The 22,258-nt window shown below is 45.5% G+C and overlaps 1 protein-coding gene across 2 annotated transcripts; it reads left to right on the top strand.

The window, feature by feature from the left end:
* Window positions 1-1,583: 1,583 nt before the first annotated feature.
* ca5a (carbonic anhydrase 5a) lies at window positions 1,584-21,840 on the top strand. 2 transcript variants are annotated; one of them, XM_088938658.1, is made up of 7 exons: window positions 1,584-3,623; window positions 6,118-6,315; window positions 10,692-10,810; window positions 11,484-11,579; window positions 11,672-11,734; window positions 14,081-14,236; window positions 17,060-21,840. In XM_088938658.1, exons 1-7 carry the CDS (start codon window positions 3,494-3,496, stop codon window positions 17,219-17,221), a joined length of 924 nt encoding a protein of 307 aa, XP_088794784.1. In that variant the 5' UTR covers window positions 1,584-3,493; the 3' UTR covers window positions 17,222-21,840. The 2 variants fall into 2 exon arrangements, with proteins under 2 accessions (XP_088794784.1, XP_088794785.1); XM_088938659.1 differs by lacking the exon at window positions 1,584-3,623 and adding an exon at window positions 5,879-6,007.
* Window positions 21,841-22,258: the final 418 nt, after the last annotated feature.

Genomic DNA, 22,258 nt, shown 5'->3' with positions numbered 1-22,258 from the left:
ATAGGAACCCCATGTATATCGCATGTATATCGCGGCAGTGTATATCACGACTGGCGCCTTGCTTCCGTGCCACCCTGGCACCGCTGTCGCAACAAAGTATATCATGTCCTGACATGAGACCCCAGACAGAACGTTTCGGGATATATGGACTTTGTGTCGCGAAATGGGTTCAGCATATCCTGTCAGGTATGTCCTATCACAACATATGGACTCCATGTCGCGACATGGGGGCGGGACATTTTGTCGGGGTGTGTCATATCGCGATTTACGGGCTTTATGTCGCGACATGGGGGGTGGGTGTTTTGGCTGGGCATGTCATATCGCGATATAGGATCTATCATGTCGCGACATGGGGCGGGGCATTTTTGCCGGGCGGGTGTCATATCGCGATATGCGGGCTTCATGTCGCGACATGGACGCGGGGGCGTTTGTCATATCGCGACATGGGCGCGGGGGCGTTTGTCATATCGCGATATGCGGGCTCTATGTCGCGACATGGGCGCTGGGGCGTTTGTCATATCGCGACATGCGGGCAGGGGCGTTTTGTCGGGGTATGTTATATCGCGATATATGAACTTAATGTCGCGACAGTGCTGTGCCAATCGCAATGGGTATCGCGATGTGATCGTGATGCGCACACTCCTATCGTGACATGCTATCGGAGTCGTGAACGCGCTGTGGATGCCATGACATTCTTTGTCTGCTATTCAGTTTTGACCTCAGTGCGACATCTCTTAGATTGATCAGTAATTGGAAACCAATGGATGTGTTACTGTATATCCAGCGTGCTCATACAGCACACACGGTTCACCGGGGCTACAGTATTTGGACCAGGAAGAACATCCATCACCCGTGTATCTACATGGTCTCGGAACTTCCGCTGTGGCGCTTTACCCAATCAGAGTGTCGATTCTCACTCTTCACCCAATCGCGGCCCGAGCTGTTCGGGGGTTTAGCCAATCACGGGTCTGAGAGCTGTTCAAGCCAGCAGCGCCAGGTGGATCGGGTTGTTTACTGTCCATGAGAATCTATTTTTAAAATGCTTTACTTATTTGCTAAATAACTACATCGGCTTATTTTTTAACGTCTTTATTGATTCACAATATTCCGTACTCTTTGAAATAAATACATTTTTTATTTGCAATGTAACTGTCTCCGCTGCTTTCTGTAATGAATACATGGTATTTGAACAATTTAAATCGTATATTTAAGGTAGGGGAAACACCTTCTGCTTTGTACTTCAAAATGAATAGAAATGTAAAGTCTTTGATCATTATATTATTATGTGCGTGCTTTCAATTTTGTTTTTTATTGTTAAATTATATCGATCTTGAAACTAATACCTAAAAATGTGAATATGGGCTCTCGTGTTGTACCAGCGGTAATTTGGAAACTGGTGTCTCTTCACCAATGAAAGGAGTACGCAAGCAATACATTTTCGAGAACATGGTTAAAAATTAAAAGAAAGCACCTAACCCAATGAACTAACATAGTAACTCCTTCCTAAATGTAAGACTGTTTATTCGTATAAAGGCTGCACAGTCTGGGGTCAACTGATCAAAAGATCACAACTGAAAGTTTGTTTTTTTTTATTAAACATATAGAATTTACAGATACAAATACAACAAGAGGATCAGAATCATGTACAAGAGAAAAAAAATGCAGCAGAAAAAAGCATTTAACTACCAGAGGTAATTAAGTAATTATGTGATCAAATTGTATATTTCACAACTGAAAGATCCGGTGGTCGTGACTTTCCTGTTTTGTACGTCACATAGTGACGTCACAGCAAGGAAAAGAAGGCGCTATATTGAATCATCCACCCCCACCCGACCAGACAGACTCAGAAAACCAGTTGCCCCCATTGTTTTCATCACAATCAGGAGTTCAAGTACCGAGTTTGTTGGTACCTGTAAACTTCCTTGTAGATAGTCGCGTGATTACCCGAGTAAAAGGCGCTATATCTCGGAAACGAAAGCAGCACAAACGCTACTTACAGCGACACAAACCGGCACAAACGCAGCACTAACGATTGCGGTGCGTTTCGTCGTTTGTGCTGTTCGACGGGCGGGTGTGCAATCATGTTTGGGTCATTACATTGCAGACTGCAGAAGACTCGACTTTACTTGAGGATCTAACACAGGCACCCATACCTGTGTCTTCAGAGGGCAGGTGTGCTCTCACGCTGTATTCTACACCAAGGACTGGCCGGAAAAACAAAGATAAAAGGACTGTGAGCTCATCGCTTCATGTTCGCGCGTAAGACCGTTATTTTTTTATAATAATAATAATTGCTTGCACTTATATAGCGCTTTACTGGACACTCTACTCAAAGCGCTTTGCAGGTAATGGGGATCCCCTCCACCACCACCAATGTGCAGCCCCACCTTTTTGAATCCAGATTTTGAATCTTGCGTTTTGCGTTGTGTTCATTGTGTTTTGCAATAAAATATTAACTTCAGAGTAACTCGTAAAACACCTGCGTCTGGTCTAGAAGGCCAAAACCTCACAACAGAGGTAGGCACTGATTGGTTTTTTGTGTGGGTCCGCCATGGCACAGTAGCGTTCGGCAGCCTAGGTAATTGTTCCTTAACCTGTGTGTGTGAGAGAGAGAGAGACAGTATGTATATATAAGATTCCGCTAATTCTGCTGTTAGATTATGCCACTCGAGGATTGCATTGTAAATTGGAGGTGTGCCCCTATGCTGGCAGGACGGTCAGTTAGAGCCCGGGCTAAAATCAATTTTCAAAAATAAGTGTCGCCCTAATGTACAAACAACCCTTTTAGGACAAAACTATTTGCACCGCTGATGACTTTAGCTGCTTGTCCAGTACTTTGAATACTCAAAGACGTTTGCAAAAGAACCGACTAACTTCCTACTAGCTTATCTAGGTCACTAGACGAAACGCAGGTTGTGTTGTGCCAAATGGGTGCACAAACTCGCCCTTTCTTCCTCCCTGCACTGTACCCCCCAGTTGCGAAAGAGCCTCACGCATCCGCCCCCTTCATACGCGCACCTGATTGGACGACACCACATACCCACGACTCTGGTTACTGTTACGGGTCCTTATTTATCTTTTTTTTTTTCCGGGCTGTTTGGTCATTGCAGTCCAAAGCGCAGGCTGCTGTTTGCACGCCTCACGCCTGAGATTACGTCACAGAGGAAGAGAACGCTGGCCACGGGCGAGAAGAGACGCACGTGCTCCTTCGCTTCAATAGTAAACACGAGTCTTCCTCGAGCCAGCCCTTCTTCCTCTGAGCAGCCAATCAGGGACCGGCGCTGCCTTGTTTGCCTGGGTTACGCAACGGGAGCCGTAGGGCTCCTACAAACATGGACTGTAGGTCACTTGTAGGTAGCGAGCAGTCAGTGCGGGCTGGGCGTGCTTTTCATCCGGCTCCAGGGGCGTTTTAGCGAATCTTGACGTTTTGTTTTCAACCCGTGTCTTTCCAAGAAGGGGAGTCGTCGAGCCCGGCCGCTTGTCAGGACAAAACATGGTGCTTCTGACGGGGTTGGTGTCTCCTGTGGTCCGGCGCCTGAGCCTGCAGCTCCGCTGTCATCGCCGCGCCCCGGTGAGGCGATGCAATCTGACGGCTTGCTCCAGCAGGCTGGCGCTGTCCCAGGGTGAGTACGTCCCGGGACACTGGCTGTGCGAGCAGGCGGGCTGAGCTCCGGGCCCGCTCTCCTCCTTTTCCGGGTGTGGTGGGGTTTCCTTTGAATGGGCTGGGAGCTCAGGTTTCGCGTGTGATTGCAAGTTGAATGCTATCGTGAGAAAAGGATCGTGACTTAGAAGAAAAACTTAGAGAAAAGAGTCACTTACAGTGACAGGTAGCCCGCAGACTATGACTTAATTTCGCCGGCTGGAAGCTCTTTTTACAGTCCAAGCAAATCCCGGAGTCGAGCTGGTCTCGGTGCTGACCCAGATGGACCCATTGAGCTTCAAAGCGCCCAGCGCCAAGAGCAACGACCAAGGTCTTTTAATACAGCCAGCTGACAGGACTCCATGTAATCGACTAAAAATTAGATTGCAAAGGAACAAGTAATCGGTTTATTCCATGCTGAAAAAAAGAGGAAAGAAAACACAACGTTTCGGCCGTGGAGCCTTCTTCAGGTGTGACTAGAGGAAGGCTCCACGGCCGAAACGTTGTTTTCTTTCTTCTTTTTTTCAGCATGGAATAAACCTATTACTTGTTCCTTTGCAGCCTACGCTTGCTGACGCAGCTGCCCACCTGAACTAAAAATTAGGTTTTCCAGTTGCCAACCTCTGTCAATTTCTGTTGCCAGATGAGCTTCACTGAAAACAAGACTGAACTTCCAAATGTTTATAGCTGTAACTCTAGTAAATGCTGATCAACTACTGATAGTATCTACTACTACTACTACTACTACTACTACTACTACTCCCCTCTCCTCTCGAGGTGTTTATCAAACGGAATTTACATAAAATAACCAGCAATGAAACTTGATAGCCAAATATGCGTATTTGTTCCGGCAGTGTGGATACAGTGGTCAGGATTTAGAAAAAGTTCTATTTAAATGTTCTTGCATCTTTGCGAAGTACTGACAGTCACTTCCTAGCCCTACAGCTGCCGAGAAGCTGTTGCGTCAGTGTCTTTCTCGTTCTGACGTTCCTCCTGTTTTCACCGGAGCTCTGTTATTAAGAAGGGTGTTACGCAACCGACGACGTAGTTAGTTGGAAGCTCTTTGGTAGATTCCATCCGTGACGGTCTGGAGTAAACATTCACACACAGTACGGTGTGAACTGTAGGATCCATAACGGTCAGTTGTCAGTGTTCAAGCAATATAGCCGAGTCCGACTTGAAAGAAATGCAGGAGGTCGGGCGACAGAGGGGGGAATTCAAGTGTGTTTCGGTGACGTCATTTAGTCACTATGTTAGTATGAGGGGCTCGTGAATGTAGCCGGTCCATTCAAGTGGTTCAGTGACCGCAGGCCCCAGAGGTCACCAAGCACGCCACACCATAGAGCGAGAGATGCAATGCCCACGATCTCTTGGGACCGTTAAAGATCATACGATTTGATTTAAAAATGCCTTTTGAAAACCCAGCCTCTCAGTGCCTGAGTGCATCACGTCGGCTTGCTATTCTGTGCGGTCCAGAGCTGTCCAGTCCCACAGGTGTGCAGTTACTCCAGAGCGGAGTCCAGCTGTCTCTGCCCACACTGTGGAGGCCGGTCACAGATCACAGATTGCTGCAGCAATGGCATCATATTAGCAGGGGATGACAGCAAGATGTATGGAGTGCTGCCAATATAGGACACTGGCGGCTCAAGACCATTATTCTGTTTGTCCGAAAGACAAGATCATGATTTTTTAATAATGATTTCTAAAGAACCTTTCCGTAAATGTCAGTCAGTCCGTAAATCCTTAGTTAATTCGAGCCACACTTAATACGGTTATCGAGAGAGATTTCATCTACTTTTTAATGAGTAATACACCTCTAACTAGGATTTGTTATGAAGGTAAAGGTTTTTCGATAAACATTGGCGTTCATCACGCGTTTACCATTCAGATTTTGTTTTCCGGGCGACACCCTTAGCTGTGAAGGAAGTATAACTTGAGAAGTTTCAAAGAAGCTGGTGGAGAAAGTGTTGTTTTTCCCCGCGATGTGCGCTGCCCCCGAACCCGTCTTTGTGCTGACGTGTCTGGGTGCAAACCGCTCCACAGATGATTATAAAGTAGCCAAACCGCTTCCCCCTGAAACAGATGTGTTGCAGTTAAACAAGGGAGCGGAGGGCGAGGGAGACGCCGGGACTCCTGCTTCGCTTGTAGCAGCAGAGCCAATTGCGTTGGTGTGTCAGAGTGCCAAAGCTGTGCTAGTATAAAGTTCCCTGGGCGTCCACCGCCTTCAGAGCCTCGTACGAGTCAGGGGAGGTTAGTTCTTCAGGGGATTAGTGAGGCTGGAGTAAACTACAGCAGCGAAGTTCTCTCAGCAGTCCGGTCACTTTTCTTCTCTCTCTCTCGTCTACCGTCCGGAATACAGCATGAACCGTATGTCTCCGTCTCCTAGCTCTCGTTGTCTCTTTCCCGTTCCCTTCCTCTTCCGAGCGCCGTTTTCCTCTTCCTGATTTACCAAGGGCGCCTTCGGTCTTGTGTTTCAGTGCACCCCATGTGGCAGACTCCGCTGGCCGTGCCCGGAGGCAGTCGGCAGTCTCCGATCGACATCGCCCCGAAGGACAGCGTGTTCGACCCCCACCTGCAGCCCCTGAAGATCAAATACGACCCCAAAACCTGTCAGCAGATCTGGAACAACGGCTACTCCTTCCTGGTGGAGTACGATGACACTTCCGACAAATCCAGTAAGAAAACTTTGACCCTTTCGCGCTTGATTCTTCTTCTTTGTGATTAAGGCCTGAAGTAGTTTAATTATTAATTTGAATTTGTGTCGATAGCAGCAGCCGTGTTGACTCATGCATGTTCTATATTACATATTCAAAGCCTTTTACTGTCCAGTATTGTGTTGCTCAGTCAGCTGAGCTGATTTCTGATCTGATCAGAATGATTCATCTGCAACTTACCCCCTTAAAAATATGTACTGTAGCAAAGAGTCAAGTATAATATTCCTTCAGTAGCCAGTTACGTGACAGAAAAAAAATCATAACAGATGATTTAAAAACCACATCTGTAAAATGTTAAAAGTCTGAGGATCATTCTTGGCTCAGAGTACAGTTCTAACTTTGACTCATAACCCACAGAACCTTTTTAAGAAACAGAGCTCTGCCTTCGACAAACCCTTAAAGAAGGATGTGTTTTATCCCAAAAGTGTGAAATACAAAATATTGGCACTGTTTTGTCATGAAACTTCAGGTTGTGCACGCAGTGGTTATTTTACCACTTGCGGTTTCAGGCTTGCGGTTTGTAGTTTTGCAATTTTCGTGACAATCTGCTGTGATTTACTTTGTCCAGAAAACCAGAAGAAAAGTGCTCCTTGTCGCAACAGTTGTCTACAATGCCTGCGCAACTAGCAGTAGTCTTGAAAATACTGCAAAAAACACTTAAACTGTTCAGCAGTCCTGCCTCTGCTGCTTAGTGGACAGTGTTCCTCAGCGACCGGTGTCCTGTCACCTCTGTGTCTGTGTCCTGTCCAGTCCTCAGTGTGACACTGTCTTGTGACACTGTCTTGTAGCAGTGCAGCTGAATCAGAGTGTTGATGAGTCTGGACAAGCCCCCCCCCCCCAGACTCTGTCTTCAAAACCATTAAAATTATTTCCTCCGGCTAGTGCTTCCTGTCTTTTACATATAGAAAGTTTGTCTCATTCTGTCTCTATATTCTTTATACCTTTTTACTGTTGATTTGCTACCTCCACTGTAAAGAGTTTTTAATGTCAAGACTTCACAAGTGCTTTAGGAAATTGTGTTTTAAGACCATTCAAGATCTGATTAGATAACAATAATTTTACTACACATAACTTTTATGGAAATTAACCCATGTCCTCTACTACATAACAGAATAATAAAATAGAAACATTTGCTCTGGTGCTGCTCTTTGGTAGGGAAGTTTCTGCAGATCACCACAATAGCCCACAATAGCACAATAGCACTGGCTATACCCACATTAGCTATACCCACAAACGCCAGTGGTGTGGGTATAGCCAGAGAGCAGAGGTCATTCTAAGGATGTTACTGGGGAACAGTACAATGAAAGGGCCAGGAGTTTTATTTTTTTTTTCATTTTACAGTTTGCATCACGTGACCAATTAATGCTTCTTGTTTCTGCTGCCCTGAGCAATGGACTGCAAGATGTCTGCCTGCTCACCAGTTTACCCCTGATGGCTCAGGCTGTTCGTGAAGGAAAAGATTGGCTTTGCTTCAGTCCTGCCACCTCCCTCTGCTCCCAGCTCACTGTCTCTTTCTGCGTTGGTGCTGTCTCACAAGTTGCAAAGAAAACTTGAATTTCCCGATTGTCTTTGGCACCTCTGTGCACAATTAGCTGTCAAACGATATCTGCATGTGCTGAACTCTTTGCCATAATTTCTTACACTCCCTTTAGTGAAGCATTTGAATCTTTAAAGGTTTCATCATCTCATTGCTCCATTCCTGTTTTGTTTCTTATTGGTGGCACCTCTTTAATTGCTCCTCATCAGGTCAGATGGTTTCATAGGATCGGGGGGGGTCACTTCTGCACCCTGAGGGGTATGGGTGTTAAACACATTGTGGTTTTTAGGGACTGCAGTTTGGTTCAGGTCAAGACACGTTTGACCCTCAGTATATTGCAGTATGGATCCTCATTAACATTTTGCGTATTTTCCCCCCCTTGTCGGGCTCTTCCTGGTCCATGGCTTTTTATGTTGCATGTTCAGTGTACTCAGGACTCGCACTGTTTCATCATTCAGGGTTTCAGGTTGCTCTGTGCTTTGAGGATGGTAGCACTATACAGGAACTCCTGGTTAAATTGGCAAGCCAGCATTGCATTAGAGTAAATTCACAATGTGCTCAGTGCAATCTGCTGAATAATAATGAACTGCACTGCTGCTTTTGTGCAGTAGGTTATTGTAATTTTCATTCCCTGCTCATGTAAGATTAATGCCTCTTTAGCCTAGGAAGCTTAGTGGTCCAGTGGTTATAATACAGCCTTTATTACCAGGAGTATCCTGGTTCAAGTCCAGTGGCTGTGTCCCTGATTCACGATCTGTTCCCCTGTCCAAAGATTGGAGCTGTACGTTAATGTGTATATTTTGTATTTATTATTATACTCCATCCTTTTAGAAGAGAATCATGATCCTCTTGTCGCTAACTAGGTGGGAATAGTTACTGATCCCACAAATGACCCTGTGCTGCTTTGGGAACAAGGGCTACTGATTGGCTAATTATAATTACATCGGCATTTCGTACGTTCAGCACTATAAGGTATTACCAGACTCATTTTCACCAAGTTTCATTTCAGCTGATGCCAAAGAAATGCAATTAAAAGTGGTTTTTAACTGGAGGCCTGCCAGACATTCTTTGCAACATTAAAGCCAGCTGATGCAGAGACTTGTTGCTAGTTCATTACTGCTTATCTCAGATGAAAAGAACTGTACTATTTTACTGTTGCTTGGGGACATTTGAGGGTTCCTACACTAAGAACAGAACTATTTAACAGGAAAAAAACTGTGACTTATGCCTTCAAATATGTCAGCAAAGACTTGACAGGAATTACCCGTCCTGCTTGTAATTGTTTTTAATGGAAGTCTGTTTATTTTGACACACCAAAGTTAATCAGATATGCGTTCAATACATATAATATTTAGAATACATGTTTTTTTTTCACCACTAGGTTACAAGTAGTCACTTGTTCAGTTCAGCAGTTTTGAGTTTTCAGTAAATTGAATGCGATGGCTTAGGTTTCTTGTTCTTATTGAGAAAATGTCTTTTATATTGTTCTCCACAGGAATGCACTCAGGGAGTTGTCTGAATAATTAAGTTAATGTATAATTCTGTTCAAATGACTCCAGAGCTGAGGTTATTATTGTGCCCTTCTGCTGAGCCTGAGGAGAGGTGAAGTGGTACATTGCTGCTCCTGTGGGTCTTGTGCTTTCAGCAGGCTGTCGAACGAGCTTGTTTCCGTCATGTCAGCTGCTGCTTGTGAGAGCTGGGTGTCGCCTGTGGGTGTGGGAGGGAGCTCCGGCCGCAGGAGGCTGGGGTGCAGCATCGTGCCTGAATGGCTGTGCTTGTACGGAGAAGCTGGTAGTGATGGTGGAAAACACTCTTTTTCCGGATACACCCAGGAAGATTGTTGCAGGAAAACCCGACCTGTTCCTCTGCCCCCCCCCCCCCCCACCATCTGATTGTTTTTATGTCAAGGACCTTTCGAAATATGGGATCCGGAAACATATTGTTGTGGGTATCTCCTTTCACAAGGAGTGTGGTGCACATTGACTGATGTGTTGGAAAACTGCAAGAGCTAAAGCACCAGTATGTCATCAAGTAGCATGAAAGCTGTGTGCCCAGTTTTAAAGGCTAGGCTACGGTGCTTTAGCACAGAGAGGCAGGCTTCAGTTTCTCTCAGCTAGGAGTCGCCAGTTGGTGGTTACACCCCCGGAATTGGGTGAGGAGAATGTGGTCTGGCTGGTACCATCCTCCGGCATGCCTACCTGTGCCTGATGTCATTGCAGTCTTCATAAGCAAATAAGGAGTCTTTGCACGCCAAGCCACTAGTGCTTTGCCAGTGGGGACTCAAGTGTCTGCCCAGCTCTGGAGGGTGTTGGTCGTTGCGTGCCTCTGCTTGAGGAATTCTGGTCACAGCTGGCTAGTAACATGACTCATGTAGGACCACGGTGGGATACACATGAGCCCCTTTAAATAGATTTTCAGCATCTCGCGTTGTTTCATTATAGTTGATGTATAAACGCACTAATGCTTCAGCCTGGTGCATCCCACCTAGGAGAGCTCAGCAGAGCTCTTAATGCCACTTGTGCTCTGACCAGCACTGCCAGAGAGACTCCCTGATATTGTGAAACCCGAGCAGAGGTGACACTTTCTGGATCCACTGATGTCTCACGATGCACAAAATTGTAGTTCTGGAGACCTGTCTCTCAAATCTCTCAAAGCTGGAAGCAGGATAACAGTAAACACTAAAGTCTGGAAGACTTCTGTGTAAGTTGTAGTATTTAAAGTTGTTCTGTTGTCTAGTTGCCAGGCCTTTGAGGGGTTCAGTCCCCAATAATGAACATACAACTTATTGTTCCTGTCCCAGCTATCAGTGGGGGCCCCCTGAAGGACCAGTACAGGCTGTGCCAGTTCCATTTCCACTGGGGGGAGAACAACGCCTGGGGCTCTGAGCACACCGTCGACCGGAAGCTGTTCTCTGCGGAGGTAGGCCACCCCTCAGCAGGTGTTGTGACGCTGCGGAGCAGTGTGGTGGCACAAGGACGGTGGTGGCAGCCACTTTCCTGTAGCTGTTGGTGTGTAAGCTGTGTATTCATGCTTGTCCTCTGACCTGCTTCATTATTTCACCTCCTTGCATAACACCTGGAACATGTGCTGCTGCTGTTTTATCTGTTAAATTGTTTTTTTAAGATAAGTAATGGAAAAGATTTTTTTCTTGTTCAATGAATTCCAAGTAGAGAAGTTATACTAGTTCTTAGCTGTATAATCCTTAAAAGCTGCCTGTGAAATTCCTATTATCTAAAATCAAACCATTGGGGAAACTGGCTGTGTCAAGATATTTGGGTGGATGTTACAGCAGTTCTTTGTGCTTGTTGGGGTAGTGTTACAGGTCAGGTATCTGATCTGAAAATCAGCAGGTCAGTCCGATACTTGAGCCACTGTAATGTTCATAGCACCTAATTTCTTTTTTACTCTTAATGCAATAAATACAAGAGTGCATTCATTTAAACAAGGTTAGCCACCCATGTTACTACAAAAAACATGCTAGAATTACTGTTTATCTGCAGTTTAAATGCCAGCTTGCAGCAGCCAGCTCAGCAGGATAATAGGCCCAGCTTTTATTTTACAGTGCAGTTGACTAAGTGACTCTTTTCTTCAGCTCCATCTAGTGCACTGGAATGCAGACAAGTACAGTCTCTTTGAAGAGGCAGTCATGGAAGATGATGGCCTTGCTGTAGTAGCTGTGTTTCTGAAGGTAAATCGACTCATGCCTTGGCCTCCTGAGTGAAATCGGTGTGGGCTCAGGCAGGCGGTGAGGCTGACGCTGGGTTCCTGTCTGTTTCACAGATCGGTAAAAGGCACGAGGGTCTTCAGAAGCTGGTGGATGCTCTGCCCACTGTTCGTCACAAGGTGAGTGGAGGAGAATTGAGGCGAGCTCTGGACACAGCCTGATGGTAATCAGACTCCCATTGCCCTGTACCTCATCCATTTCAGGTTTTACTAATTTACAAATGATTCTGCTAGTGGCAGAATAGGAATACCCTGAAGATGATCTTGTCCTATAGGGTCCCTATATACAGATCTACAGGATATTCTTCACTGGTTTTCCCAAACTGTACTGAGAGAAGCCTGTCTGTACAGGGTATTCCCAAATGTTTTAATCCTACATTTGCTAATCACTCCTAGATTCATTAATATCTTTGCCATGGTCTCTTTTTATCAAGCTAAAGAGGTAAACCAGTGAACTGCTGCTTGTATTTTCAGAAATCTTTAGCCTTAAGACCTTTACAATAATCAGAATAAAAATAATGAAGAACTTGTAGATGTAAATATATGGTGTTTACAAATGTTTCTGACAGAAGCATGTAAGCTAGTCTGTTCCTGGGGTTAATACTTGAGTTGGGCAAAAAAGAGCAATGCTCATTAATTTCTCTCCTTTTTCTCCATCATTTAATCCTGGCGCCTGTCCATCACATCTTCGAATTCATTTGTTGAGTACATCAAGCAGAGTTGTGATGCAATCACATGCTTTCAAATACAATACACGCATTAAATGTGAGTGTCAGACCTAATGCTTATCTTTGCTGCAGAGCATATTGGAAAAACTACAAAAACTTGTCTCCTAGTCTGTTTAAGCAAAGTCATGTGAGGGATTAAAGCCGTTTAATGTAGAAATAATTGCTTAACGTCAGGATGATAACACTCAACCACTTGAAAGTTATCACACTTAATAGATTAGCTCCCTTCTCCAATTGATAACGGCCAATAGGTGTAAGTGGCTGTTTGTGGGTCTCTTAAAATAAAAAAGGGAGTGCTGTTGTGGGTGATTTTAAAGCAGTTACATCTTTTTAATTGTTTTGAAACTATCCTGGGCTCTCTGGGCATATTTTGACTTCATAAATTCCCCAGCATGGCCACTGTTTTCAGCGTCTCTGACTCAGGCTGGAAAATCTAGTTGTTTTTTTTCCCAGTGTTTTGTGTTGGAATTCTCCTCCACGACCGATGTGGATTAGAATTCCATTGCGGGTATTTGAAATCCTTCACAATAACTCCTTTAATTACTTTTGTCTGGAGTGCAGAGAAGCTGCATTTCCTCAGTGAATCTATTTTAAAAAGTTTTAATATGAGATGATTACCTTCCCATACCCACGCTTTCTTAAGCCATTGCTGCAACGGGCATTGAAATTGTACAAATTGAAAATGTATTTCTCCCCCTCCAGCAGAGCTGAAGATTCCCACTCGGCTAGCTGATGAAATAATTTGGTGTCCTTTTGCACTTAAGTCTCTTAAGCCCTTTCAAAATGTCTGTTCTGAGTTTATTTAAAATCCTTTAGTGTGGTGTTGGTGGGGTGGGGCTTATAATATTTGTCTTAATACTGATATTAAGCAGAGGCTGGGTTATTCAGTACCACTATCAGGGTGTACGAAATGTCTGGAAACTAAGCATCTGGTTTCCCAGTGGTGAGCAGAGATTGTGCAACTAGTCTCACTTCGTGCTGAAATCATTCATGATGTGCTGTTTATTTCTCCACAAACTAAGCAGAACCTTTTTCTTGCTTCATCCTTTCGATACTTGATTTCAGCTGGCCCAGTGGACACCTAGGTTTGAACCTGTGCTGTCATTCAGTCGGCTCAGTGCAGTGGGAGGGGGAGGGAGCGGTCAACTCTACAGTTAACCTGTTCTAACTGCAGAAGGGGAAATACACATGGCTTGCATTTTATTAATAAGAATTATTCCTTACATTTATGTGTAACTTTTCATTCCAAAGCAAGGATAATTTGAATTTCAGACATTTGTTCGGTGGTTTAACATACAATCTTCAAAGTTATTAAACAATCGGAATAACTGTGCCAATCTGATAGGACATCTCTTTGTAATTATTTGCGTTCTATGGAATTTATTTTTCTGCTGTGCAAATTAAAGTTCTGCATGAATTCTCGTCCACATTGTCGTGTTTTGTCAGATTTACTTTAGTTTGCTGTTCCAACAGCATTTTATTCCAAGTGTAAATAAAACTGAAACTGGGTCTGGAACTCAGATCTGATCTTTCAGTTGATCTAAACTGGTTTTGAGCACTCCTCTCCAGAAACTGGCTTGAGTAAGTGCTGTATTTTATTTTTTATTCCCAGTGATATACATGGAAAACAACCTATTCTGGAACTTTAAATAACAGGGCATGTTTTTTGGTCTTTATAACCAGGTGTGAATGGACCAGAGCTCTTTGTGAACCAACCTCTGTATCTCCCCCTTTCCAGGATAGCGTGGTAGAGTTCACTCGGTTTGACGCCGCCTGCCTGCTGCCCAGCTGTCAGGACTACTGGACGTACCCTGGGTCTCTGACTACACCCCCCCTCACCGAATCTGTGGCCTGGATCGTCATGAAGCAGCCCATCGAAGTCAGCCATGACCAGGTGAGCCGACCGACAGGGTGGGGTGAATGGGTTCTTTCTGAATGTTCACCAAGTAATTCTAAAACTTCTATTTTTACTGGTGCTGTGATGGGGGATCTGAATTGATTGTACTGTATTTATATAGCGCTTTCCTCCTAAAGACGTTCCAAATCCTAGGAGCGACCCACTAAAGCAGAACCCCACCTGGGTGACGCTCAGCAGCCCCACTGCGCAGCGGGTCAGGCCCACACATGAGAAGGTGCTTCACAAGTTGAGTTAAGGGCAACATTAGGGAGGCAGGAATCTGCCAACCCAGAGTGGTGTTTACCCAGGACACAGCTGCTACCTCCTCCATTCCTCCGAGTTCCCCTGGAGTGCCGTGAGATCTAGTTAAGATGTTTTGACAGTTGTGCCACCCCTCCCATGTGCACAGCATACTGCTGTTGTGTTCCTTGCTCTCCCTGTTCAGTACATGGGTTATAGGGGAAAGCTGAGCTGATGGGCTGCTGCTGCCAATTTCAAATTTGGCAATTTCCATTTAGTAAATTTTCATGTCCTTTATTTTGATTGTCCGTTAGTCCGTGAGCAGAACATCCAGTGCTCGCTGTGAATGAAAAGTAAGGTCTTGTAAAGTCAGTCCTGTCACACAGAGTTAACAGGTTATACAGTATCTTGGCTAGAAAAGTCTGTAAACTAGAGCTGTAGACTGTGCTGTTCCTCTGTAGTGATTGTGTGGCTCAGTTGTGCCCTCTTGTGTTTGATAGAGCACACTGCAAACTGGAATTCTTTATGCCTACTCGGACAACTGTATACACTCACTATATGGCCATTATTACATTGTGACAAAAGGATCATTGGTCAAAATATTAGGAACCCCCACTGATTAACCTGCTGGGCCTCTGGCACCAGTATAGACAAACTGGACACCACCTGCCATGCATCTCACAGGGCTCTGAACTGTATTTGCAGTTCAACCCCATCCTGCTGTTCCAGCTGAGGTGCTGATGAGTGCAGTGTTGTGTAGAACTGGACTGGACGTCCCACACGTGCTCGGCAGGGCTGAGATCTGGGACTGTTCTGGCCAGGGAAGGCGGTGGAGGACTATTTCATCCTCCTCCCTTCAGCCGTGCACCTCTGGCAGTCGAAGGGATCTATTCATTGGCCTGGGGGTTCCTAATATTTTGGCTATTTGTGACTGTATCCATATTTTTACAAAAGAGTCCTCCTTTTCACAACATTATCATGCATCTATTTTCGGATCTGGTTTGCAGCTTAAAGTTCCTGGTGTCACCATAAATACATGTTAAATGTTTTTTTAATTAGTTCCTCTCCTGAATGGAGAAGTTCAGCTTAATATTTGTGAGGCTGTCTGCCATCACTGTTGTTCTGTGTTCTTAATTGACTCATTTCTGCAGCCACCTTTAGTTTCTAGCAAAACGACAGTGCATGCTTTGTTCTCATTTGTTCGCATTAAGAGCATCTGTTAAGGAAGTGAAATTAAGCTTTGAAATGAAACATCTAGCTTTTATATCAGCGCCGTAAAGAGACAAAGGTTTCCCGAGTATGCGCCTCAGGAATGATCTAAGCCGTGTCTGAAGGCAGTTCTCCCTGCCCAGCTCCGTCAGCCTCCAACTGACTGGCTGAGTGTCACACTGTACTTCAGTTGCCATGGCGACGCGTGGGAACAATGGGGAATGGTCTCAGGTGACAGCATAATCGGAGCCGAAGAGCTCTTTTGTCAGCAAGTGCAGTGCTGTTAGTGCAGAGTCACATGTGGAAACCTGTTCAGCAGTCACACGCTGACCAAAAAGCTGAAAAAGAAAATTCTTCATGAAAAAGGACAACTGAAAACTACACTGCAGAAAAGGGTTTAAAAATTAATCCGCTCCTGCCCTGGCCTGCCCTCTCTCGCTATCCGACTTCCCCATGCAGAACGACCGAGGAGAGCGCTAAAGCAGTTCTAATCACGCTGCTGGAGCTCACACGGGAGCAGAGCTGGAGTCAGATGGAATTCCAAACCCTTGAAAATTACAATAGAGATTTTGTAAAAGCCTGTAGAAATTAACAGGCCATTACAGCACAATTATACTGCATGGATTATTTGAGCTTTCTGCCTTAGTTGTTTTATCTGTTGTGATAGATTGCTGATAGTTTGGATATTCTTTTAACTTCTAACGTTACATTCCAGCTTAACTGGTTTATTTGTTTACGTTATTTTCTCACCTCAGTGAGGAAGTCAGTTGGGGTTTCGAGTCAAGGAGTCCTTTTCTAAGCAAGGTTGTTGGAATAGTTGCTCCCATAGGGCAGTTGAAATTGAAGCAGATGTGATGATAATCCTTACACTTATAAAGTGATTTTCTGGACACTCCACTCAAAGTGCTTTACAGGATGGGGTTCCCCTCCACCACCAGTGTGCAGCCCCACCTGGATCCAGAGTGCACCAGTATGCTCACCACACACCAGTTCTCAGTGGGGGGAGAGCAGAGTGATGGAGCCAGTTCAGGGATGGGGATTATTAGGAGGCCATGATTGGTAAGGGCCAGGGGGAAATTTGGCCAGGACACTGAGTTTAACTCCCTTATCTTTTCGATAAACACCCTCAGGGTCTTGGTTTTACCTCCCTTTCGACGGACGGTGCCTTTTCACAGTATAATGTCCCTGTCGCTATACTGGGGCATTAGGACCCACACATTTCGCAGGGTGAGCGCCCCCTGCTGGTCCCACTAACACCTCCTGCGGCAGCAGCCTTCTCTTTCCCAGGAGGCTGCTGGCGGGGTGTAAGCGGAGCCGGCGCCGGCGCGGCGCAGGGAAGGCCCGTAACGAGCTCCCCTCTCTTCCCGGCAGCTGGCGGTGTTCCGGAGCCTGCTGTTCACGGCGGCGGAGGAGGAGGTGCAGAAGAGCATGGTGAACAACTTCCGCAAGCAGCAGCCCCTCAAGCAGCGCACCGTGCGCTCCTCCTTCACGCCCTTCCTGCCGGACGCCCCGCCCGGCGCGGCCCAGCACTGACCCCGCCCCGGCAGCGCGGCCGTCTCTTCACCTCCTCCCCAGCTCCCGCAGCCAGCCTCTCCGGAAACGCCGGGGGGGGCGGGTGGGTGTGGGTGCTGGGGGTGGTGCAGCACCTGCCTCAAAACAAGGGGGCGGCCGGGCGTGGCCGCTGGCACACCTCTTCATCTCGGCAACCGCCGCTGAATTTTTAGAAGTAGCTTCATCTTGGCACCAGCAAGTGCTAATCTCGAGAACCATGTCTCCTCTTGGCTGCTTACTGTGCAGTATGTGCACCCACAGCTTATTTGGCTGAGAGATGTAGCAGTTATTTCAGCAATGGCATATATTGCGTTACCTTTATTTTCTACATGACTTTAAATTCCTGTGTATTTCTTTAACGAGACAGATTAGTGAGAGCCGCCGGATGACACGGTTGTCATGTTTAAGTGGGCCAGCTGCTGAGCGGCCGTTGCAGAGCTCTGGAGAGGCTGCCTGCGAGGACGGTTCAGAGGTTTGGGCACAGCTGGGGGAGGCTGTGGAAGAGCTGTACTGCCGTTTGCTGGAAGGGGGGGTTGTTTGGGGTGCAGTTAAACACAGACAGGACTGTGTTTAAGGGAATGGGGACTCGGCTGCCTTACGAATGTTAAACGTGCTGGGAGATCTGGTGGCCATGCTGAAGGCGGTGAGGTGTGCCGTTCTGGGACTGGAACGCTACTGTGGAATGGCATGGATGGTAGAGAGGGGTTATTTCACACTAGGGGTGCAACAGTTTGATATGTCAAGTCAAAATTTTAAAAATCACAGGGGGTTTCTATAATATACAGTAAAACTATAAAAGCCACAGTGACACCCCCTGATATTGGCATTAATATCCATTGTTTTCACGTTTACACTACAGGACCGGAGGCAGTTACACGTGCAGCTGGTCAGTACTTCAGTCCTCACATTCCAAAATTACACAGTTTACAGTAACGTGTGTCTAAGTAGTCCACATCAGAAGGAGTGGGCTTGGACTTCCTTTTTACTCTGCCACTGGTGTCTGTGCAATATTGCAGTCAGGCTTCCAGTCCTGTGGCTTCTTATTCTCCTTGTAACGTCTGAAAAAGAGAAGTGCCTTTTCTGCAGAGGAAAGTGCAAGTGAACGGTGCTGAGATGATTGTCACACAAGAGTTTAGCAGTATTCACATTACGTTTGTATCATGTACACCATCCTCCATAACTTCTGACTGTCCCTCTCCCTGAATATCATGGTTATTATTAAATGTATTATCATTTCTAAGGAGTCATTTGAAAGGCATATGAAAACTAGACTGTTTAAGAAAAACTCTGCTGTGGTGTCATTTCAGAGTAACTGTGTTGTTTTTCCAATTGTGTTGTGTTTCTTAATGAATGTGGGTTGTTTCCCAGTGCACTGCACTGCTAACAGAAAGTACTGTACTTTGATGTAAAAACAGTTTGCATTCCTTCCAGCCTTACAATCCATCACTCCTTTTTAAAGCTCTCGCAATATTGCTTTAGTAAAAAACCAATTCATTCAAGGCTGCTGCAGTAATGGCTAGATGTGGGAACAGGAAACAGTCACTGCAATTCTAAGCATAACTGTCCTTTAAAACCTGATTAATTTAATCGGTGGAATAGAGATCTTTACCTCACTTGTCTGTAGAAATAGCCATAATTAGAGTGCTGTATGTTTTAGTGTTACTTAAATTGTACATTTAAGCGGGAAATCTGTTGTTCTGAATTCTTCAGAAACGTTTGGAGTGGTGAGATTTTTTTTTTGGATGGGGCAAGAATGGGTCCTGTGGGCATATCCCTGCTCTCTGCTGGGTCTCTGCACCCTCATTGTAACCCGTTGAACGGCCCCGGCCTCAACTGCCACACTGCCTGCAGCTGGGCGCGCTTTGTTCCTGGCTCTAATGAGGCATGTCTGAGGTGTTAGCAGCGCTTCCGTTTTTCCTCAGTCTCCACGTTGAGCAGACTGTATGGAAATTACCCATCGCAGAATCAACAACCTGGGCACAAAATTATAATACTTGTCTTAAAAGCTTTAATGTTCGTTAGTAACTTAGCTACCGAAACACTGCTTTTCATGTGGTGTGAGGCAGCCAGCTCATCACTGGTCTGTGAGACGTGCCCTCTGTGTGGCATATGGGCTCAAGGTGTTTTCTTTCCTTTGTGCCCTGCATCGGATCACACTGTCAAGGCCTTTCAGCTTTCGATACCAGCGGCATAGGCACTGTTAGAATAACGATGGTGGTGATACAGCGAAACCGCATGCTTCTGGTAAGCCATGCTAGGATACTGTGGTTGTTTTAAAAAGAGTTTCCGTTTTATATCCTCAGCCAGCAGTTTCTACACTGACTGACTTCTCCACTGTCTCAGCCCATGTGTGCAGGAGGGTGCGCTACCTCTGTGGCTCTGTCACATGCAGGCATTTTTTCAGAGGTGTCATGAAATGAATAAAAGCTTTCAGTGCCTCGGAGACGAGAGCCGTTGGGAGCTGGGTGCACAATACCCTTAGACAAACTGGCACCAGCGCTGACTTGTCCCTGAAAAGCTGCCAGGGATGAACAGGGTCACGTGCAGGAGGGCTCCCACTAACCTGGGTGGAAAGCCAGGAATCTGCTGCTCTCCTGCTTGGCAGGAACACCTCTTTGAAGCCCTCCAGAAGACTGTCGAATAGGTCAAAGGGCGTCTCCCTCTTTGGGAGGGATGTGTGGGCTGTCTTCTGACAGGGCGAGGCTGTCACGCTACAGGGGCGTGACCCTATCCGGACATGTAGGTTCAGGCCAGATCAGAGGTGCCCTGGGCATTACCATGGATGAGCTGGTCGCTCCACCTCGTCTTTAAGAAGGGTTGGCAGGTTCAGTCTTAAAGGGCTTGGAAACTAATGGAGCACTGCAATTAACAAGAGAAAGGAAGGGAAAGCTTTTGAAATTAGGTGCATACCTGCTCTCACGGTCCAGATTTTGAATGTACAATATGACACAGGACCAAGAACTTTATTCATAAGGTGTTGGCATGTCTGTAAATATACTCAACTCGCTAGGATGGCACAACTGCAGAAAAGAACAAGCCCTTTCAGACCAAAAGTCCTGTGAGGCAGATTTCAGGGAGGCAGCATTGAAGCTTTACTTTACACGCAGCTGTGAAATTATAGGCTTATTTAATTGCTGGGGGCTTTGCTGAGTGCAGGTTTTGTGTGTGAAGTGTGGTGTTGACTTACAGAGGAAAACTTTTGTTTCCTTAGACAAGGTAATTAAGCCCTTAGAAGTGATAAGTCAGGTGATGTACTAGTAAAACTTCTTAACTCTCTGTGAAGACAAACCACAGTAACATGTCTCATTAATGCCCTAAATCTCTCAACAGTCAACTTTCGTTTTATTTTTTTTATTTTGTTGGAATTGCTCACTAAATGGATCCGATGTTTTTTTTCTCTTAGAAAATATATGTAGATTGTAACGCTCCCTGTTGCTTACTTTTGAAAAGTAAGAACTGCGAACGAAGTTGATTAAAAACCCCTCTGGTCTGTGAAGAGGTTGTACAGTACATGTCCTCCAGCCATGTCAGAAGAGGTTTGAGAGGCCTGTGAGCAGAGCATGTCACACTACCACAGAGTTTCTGAAAGGAGGGGGACCTGGAAGGTTTCCAGAAGGTTTGCATGGAAATGTTGTGTTGGGTTAAGGGAGGCCTGGAGACTGATGGAGACTTGGAGCTGCCCTGGAGCGGTTTCCCAGGCAGTGACTCCTGTCATGAGAAACAGGCTCTGTGCCGTTTGGGATCCTTGCCCGTTTTTACATTAAAGAGATTCATTAGATAGCTCAACGGAAAGCGCATCTTCACGCACAACCACAAGTCACGCACAACCTTGAGAAACTCTAACAAACCATGTTGTTTGATGCATTCATCTGTTATTTACTTAAAGTGTATGTTGTTTTTGTGGAAGTATTTAAAAGAGGGTTCTGATTTTCAATGTAAAGGTCTAGTGGCTCCCCACTGGAAAAAGAAAATTCATACTTGTTTGTAGCTCTTCCTAGTTTTTAACATATACTCAAATATAAGTCCCTATGTTTTCAGTGAAGAAGTAAAAATCACTCCTATTTTATTTTACTCCAGAGGTTATTCTCTCCCTATCTGAGTGAATCACTATACAGTGTATGAAGATACTCACATGTGTAAATATCTAAATTTTTAAGTGTGCAGCCTCTGGTGCAAACGCAACGCAGGGCTCAAAACCACACATGGGAAACCATAACTGATGCAGATGTTTTCCTCTGGGAAGCTGTTTCACCTTTTCTGGGCCCTGGGTTCTGTGGGTGTTTGTTAATGGACCTGCTTATCGAAGGGGATCCACATTCCTGCTCCTCAGGGTCCCTGAATCGTCTGCTTCAGCTCAGGATCGGGACTCTGTTGTGTGAACCTGAGCAGCTTGACCGGATTGCAAGATGTGCTGCCATTCGAAACAAGCTGGATGCAGGATATTCTGCACACTCTAATTTAGCATTATAGGTTTAACATTTCCAGGTTTATCTGACTTACAGTGCTGAACAAAATGCACAACCCAGGCATGTTCCCCATAGTTTTTATTAGCGTTTTGTATTTTTTATTAAAGAAATATTAAATAAATCTCAAGTAGATCATTTACTTGTCCTGTTGTGGTTTTTTTTATTCAATATTTTTATTATTACTACCATTATGACTACTTTTAATATTTGGGGTGCTGAGCTTGAAGATCCTTGTGATTGATCTTGCTGTCTCTGAACATCCTAATTCCTCTCCGCAACCCTAATTCCTCTTCCCCACCGCCCCCATTGTCATCTTGGCATCTCCCGTGTTTTCTCTCCGATCTGTCCCTGCCTTTTCTCCAAGGCTGGCATCACCTGGAAGGGGTGTCAGCCTTCCTGGCTGTGTGGGACTCCCGTTTCTTTTCCCAGTCTGTTTAAATATTAAGCCATTGTGCTCCTGTGTACAAAAGACATTGAAATATAGGCCAGTGTTACCGCAGTGAGGTGTGGGGGTGCATTGCACTGGATGGGCAGGTGGAAGACGTCTGGGCAA

Source organism: Atractosteus spatula, chromosome 21, assembly GCF_055471065.1.
Source record: "Atractosteus spatula isolate fAtrSpa1 chromosome 21, fAtrSpa1.hap1, whole genome shotgun sequence".
NCBI lineage: Eukaryota > Metazoa > Chordata > Actinopteri > Semionotiformes > Lepisosteidae > Atractosteus > Atractosteus spatula.
Note: the sequence above shows the minus strand (reverse complement) of the source record. Positions and strands in the feature narration are given on the sequence as shown.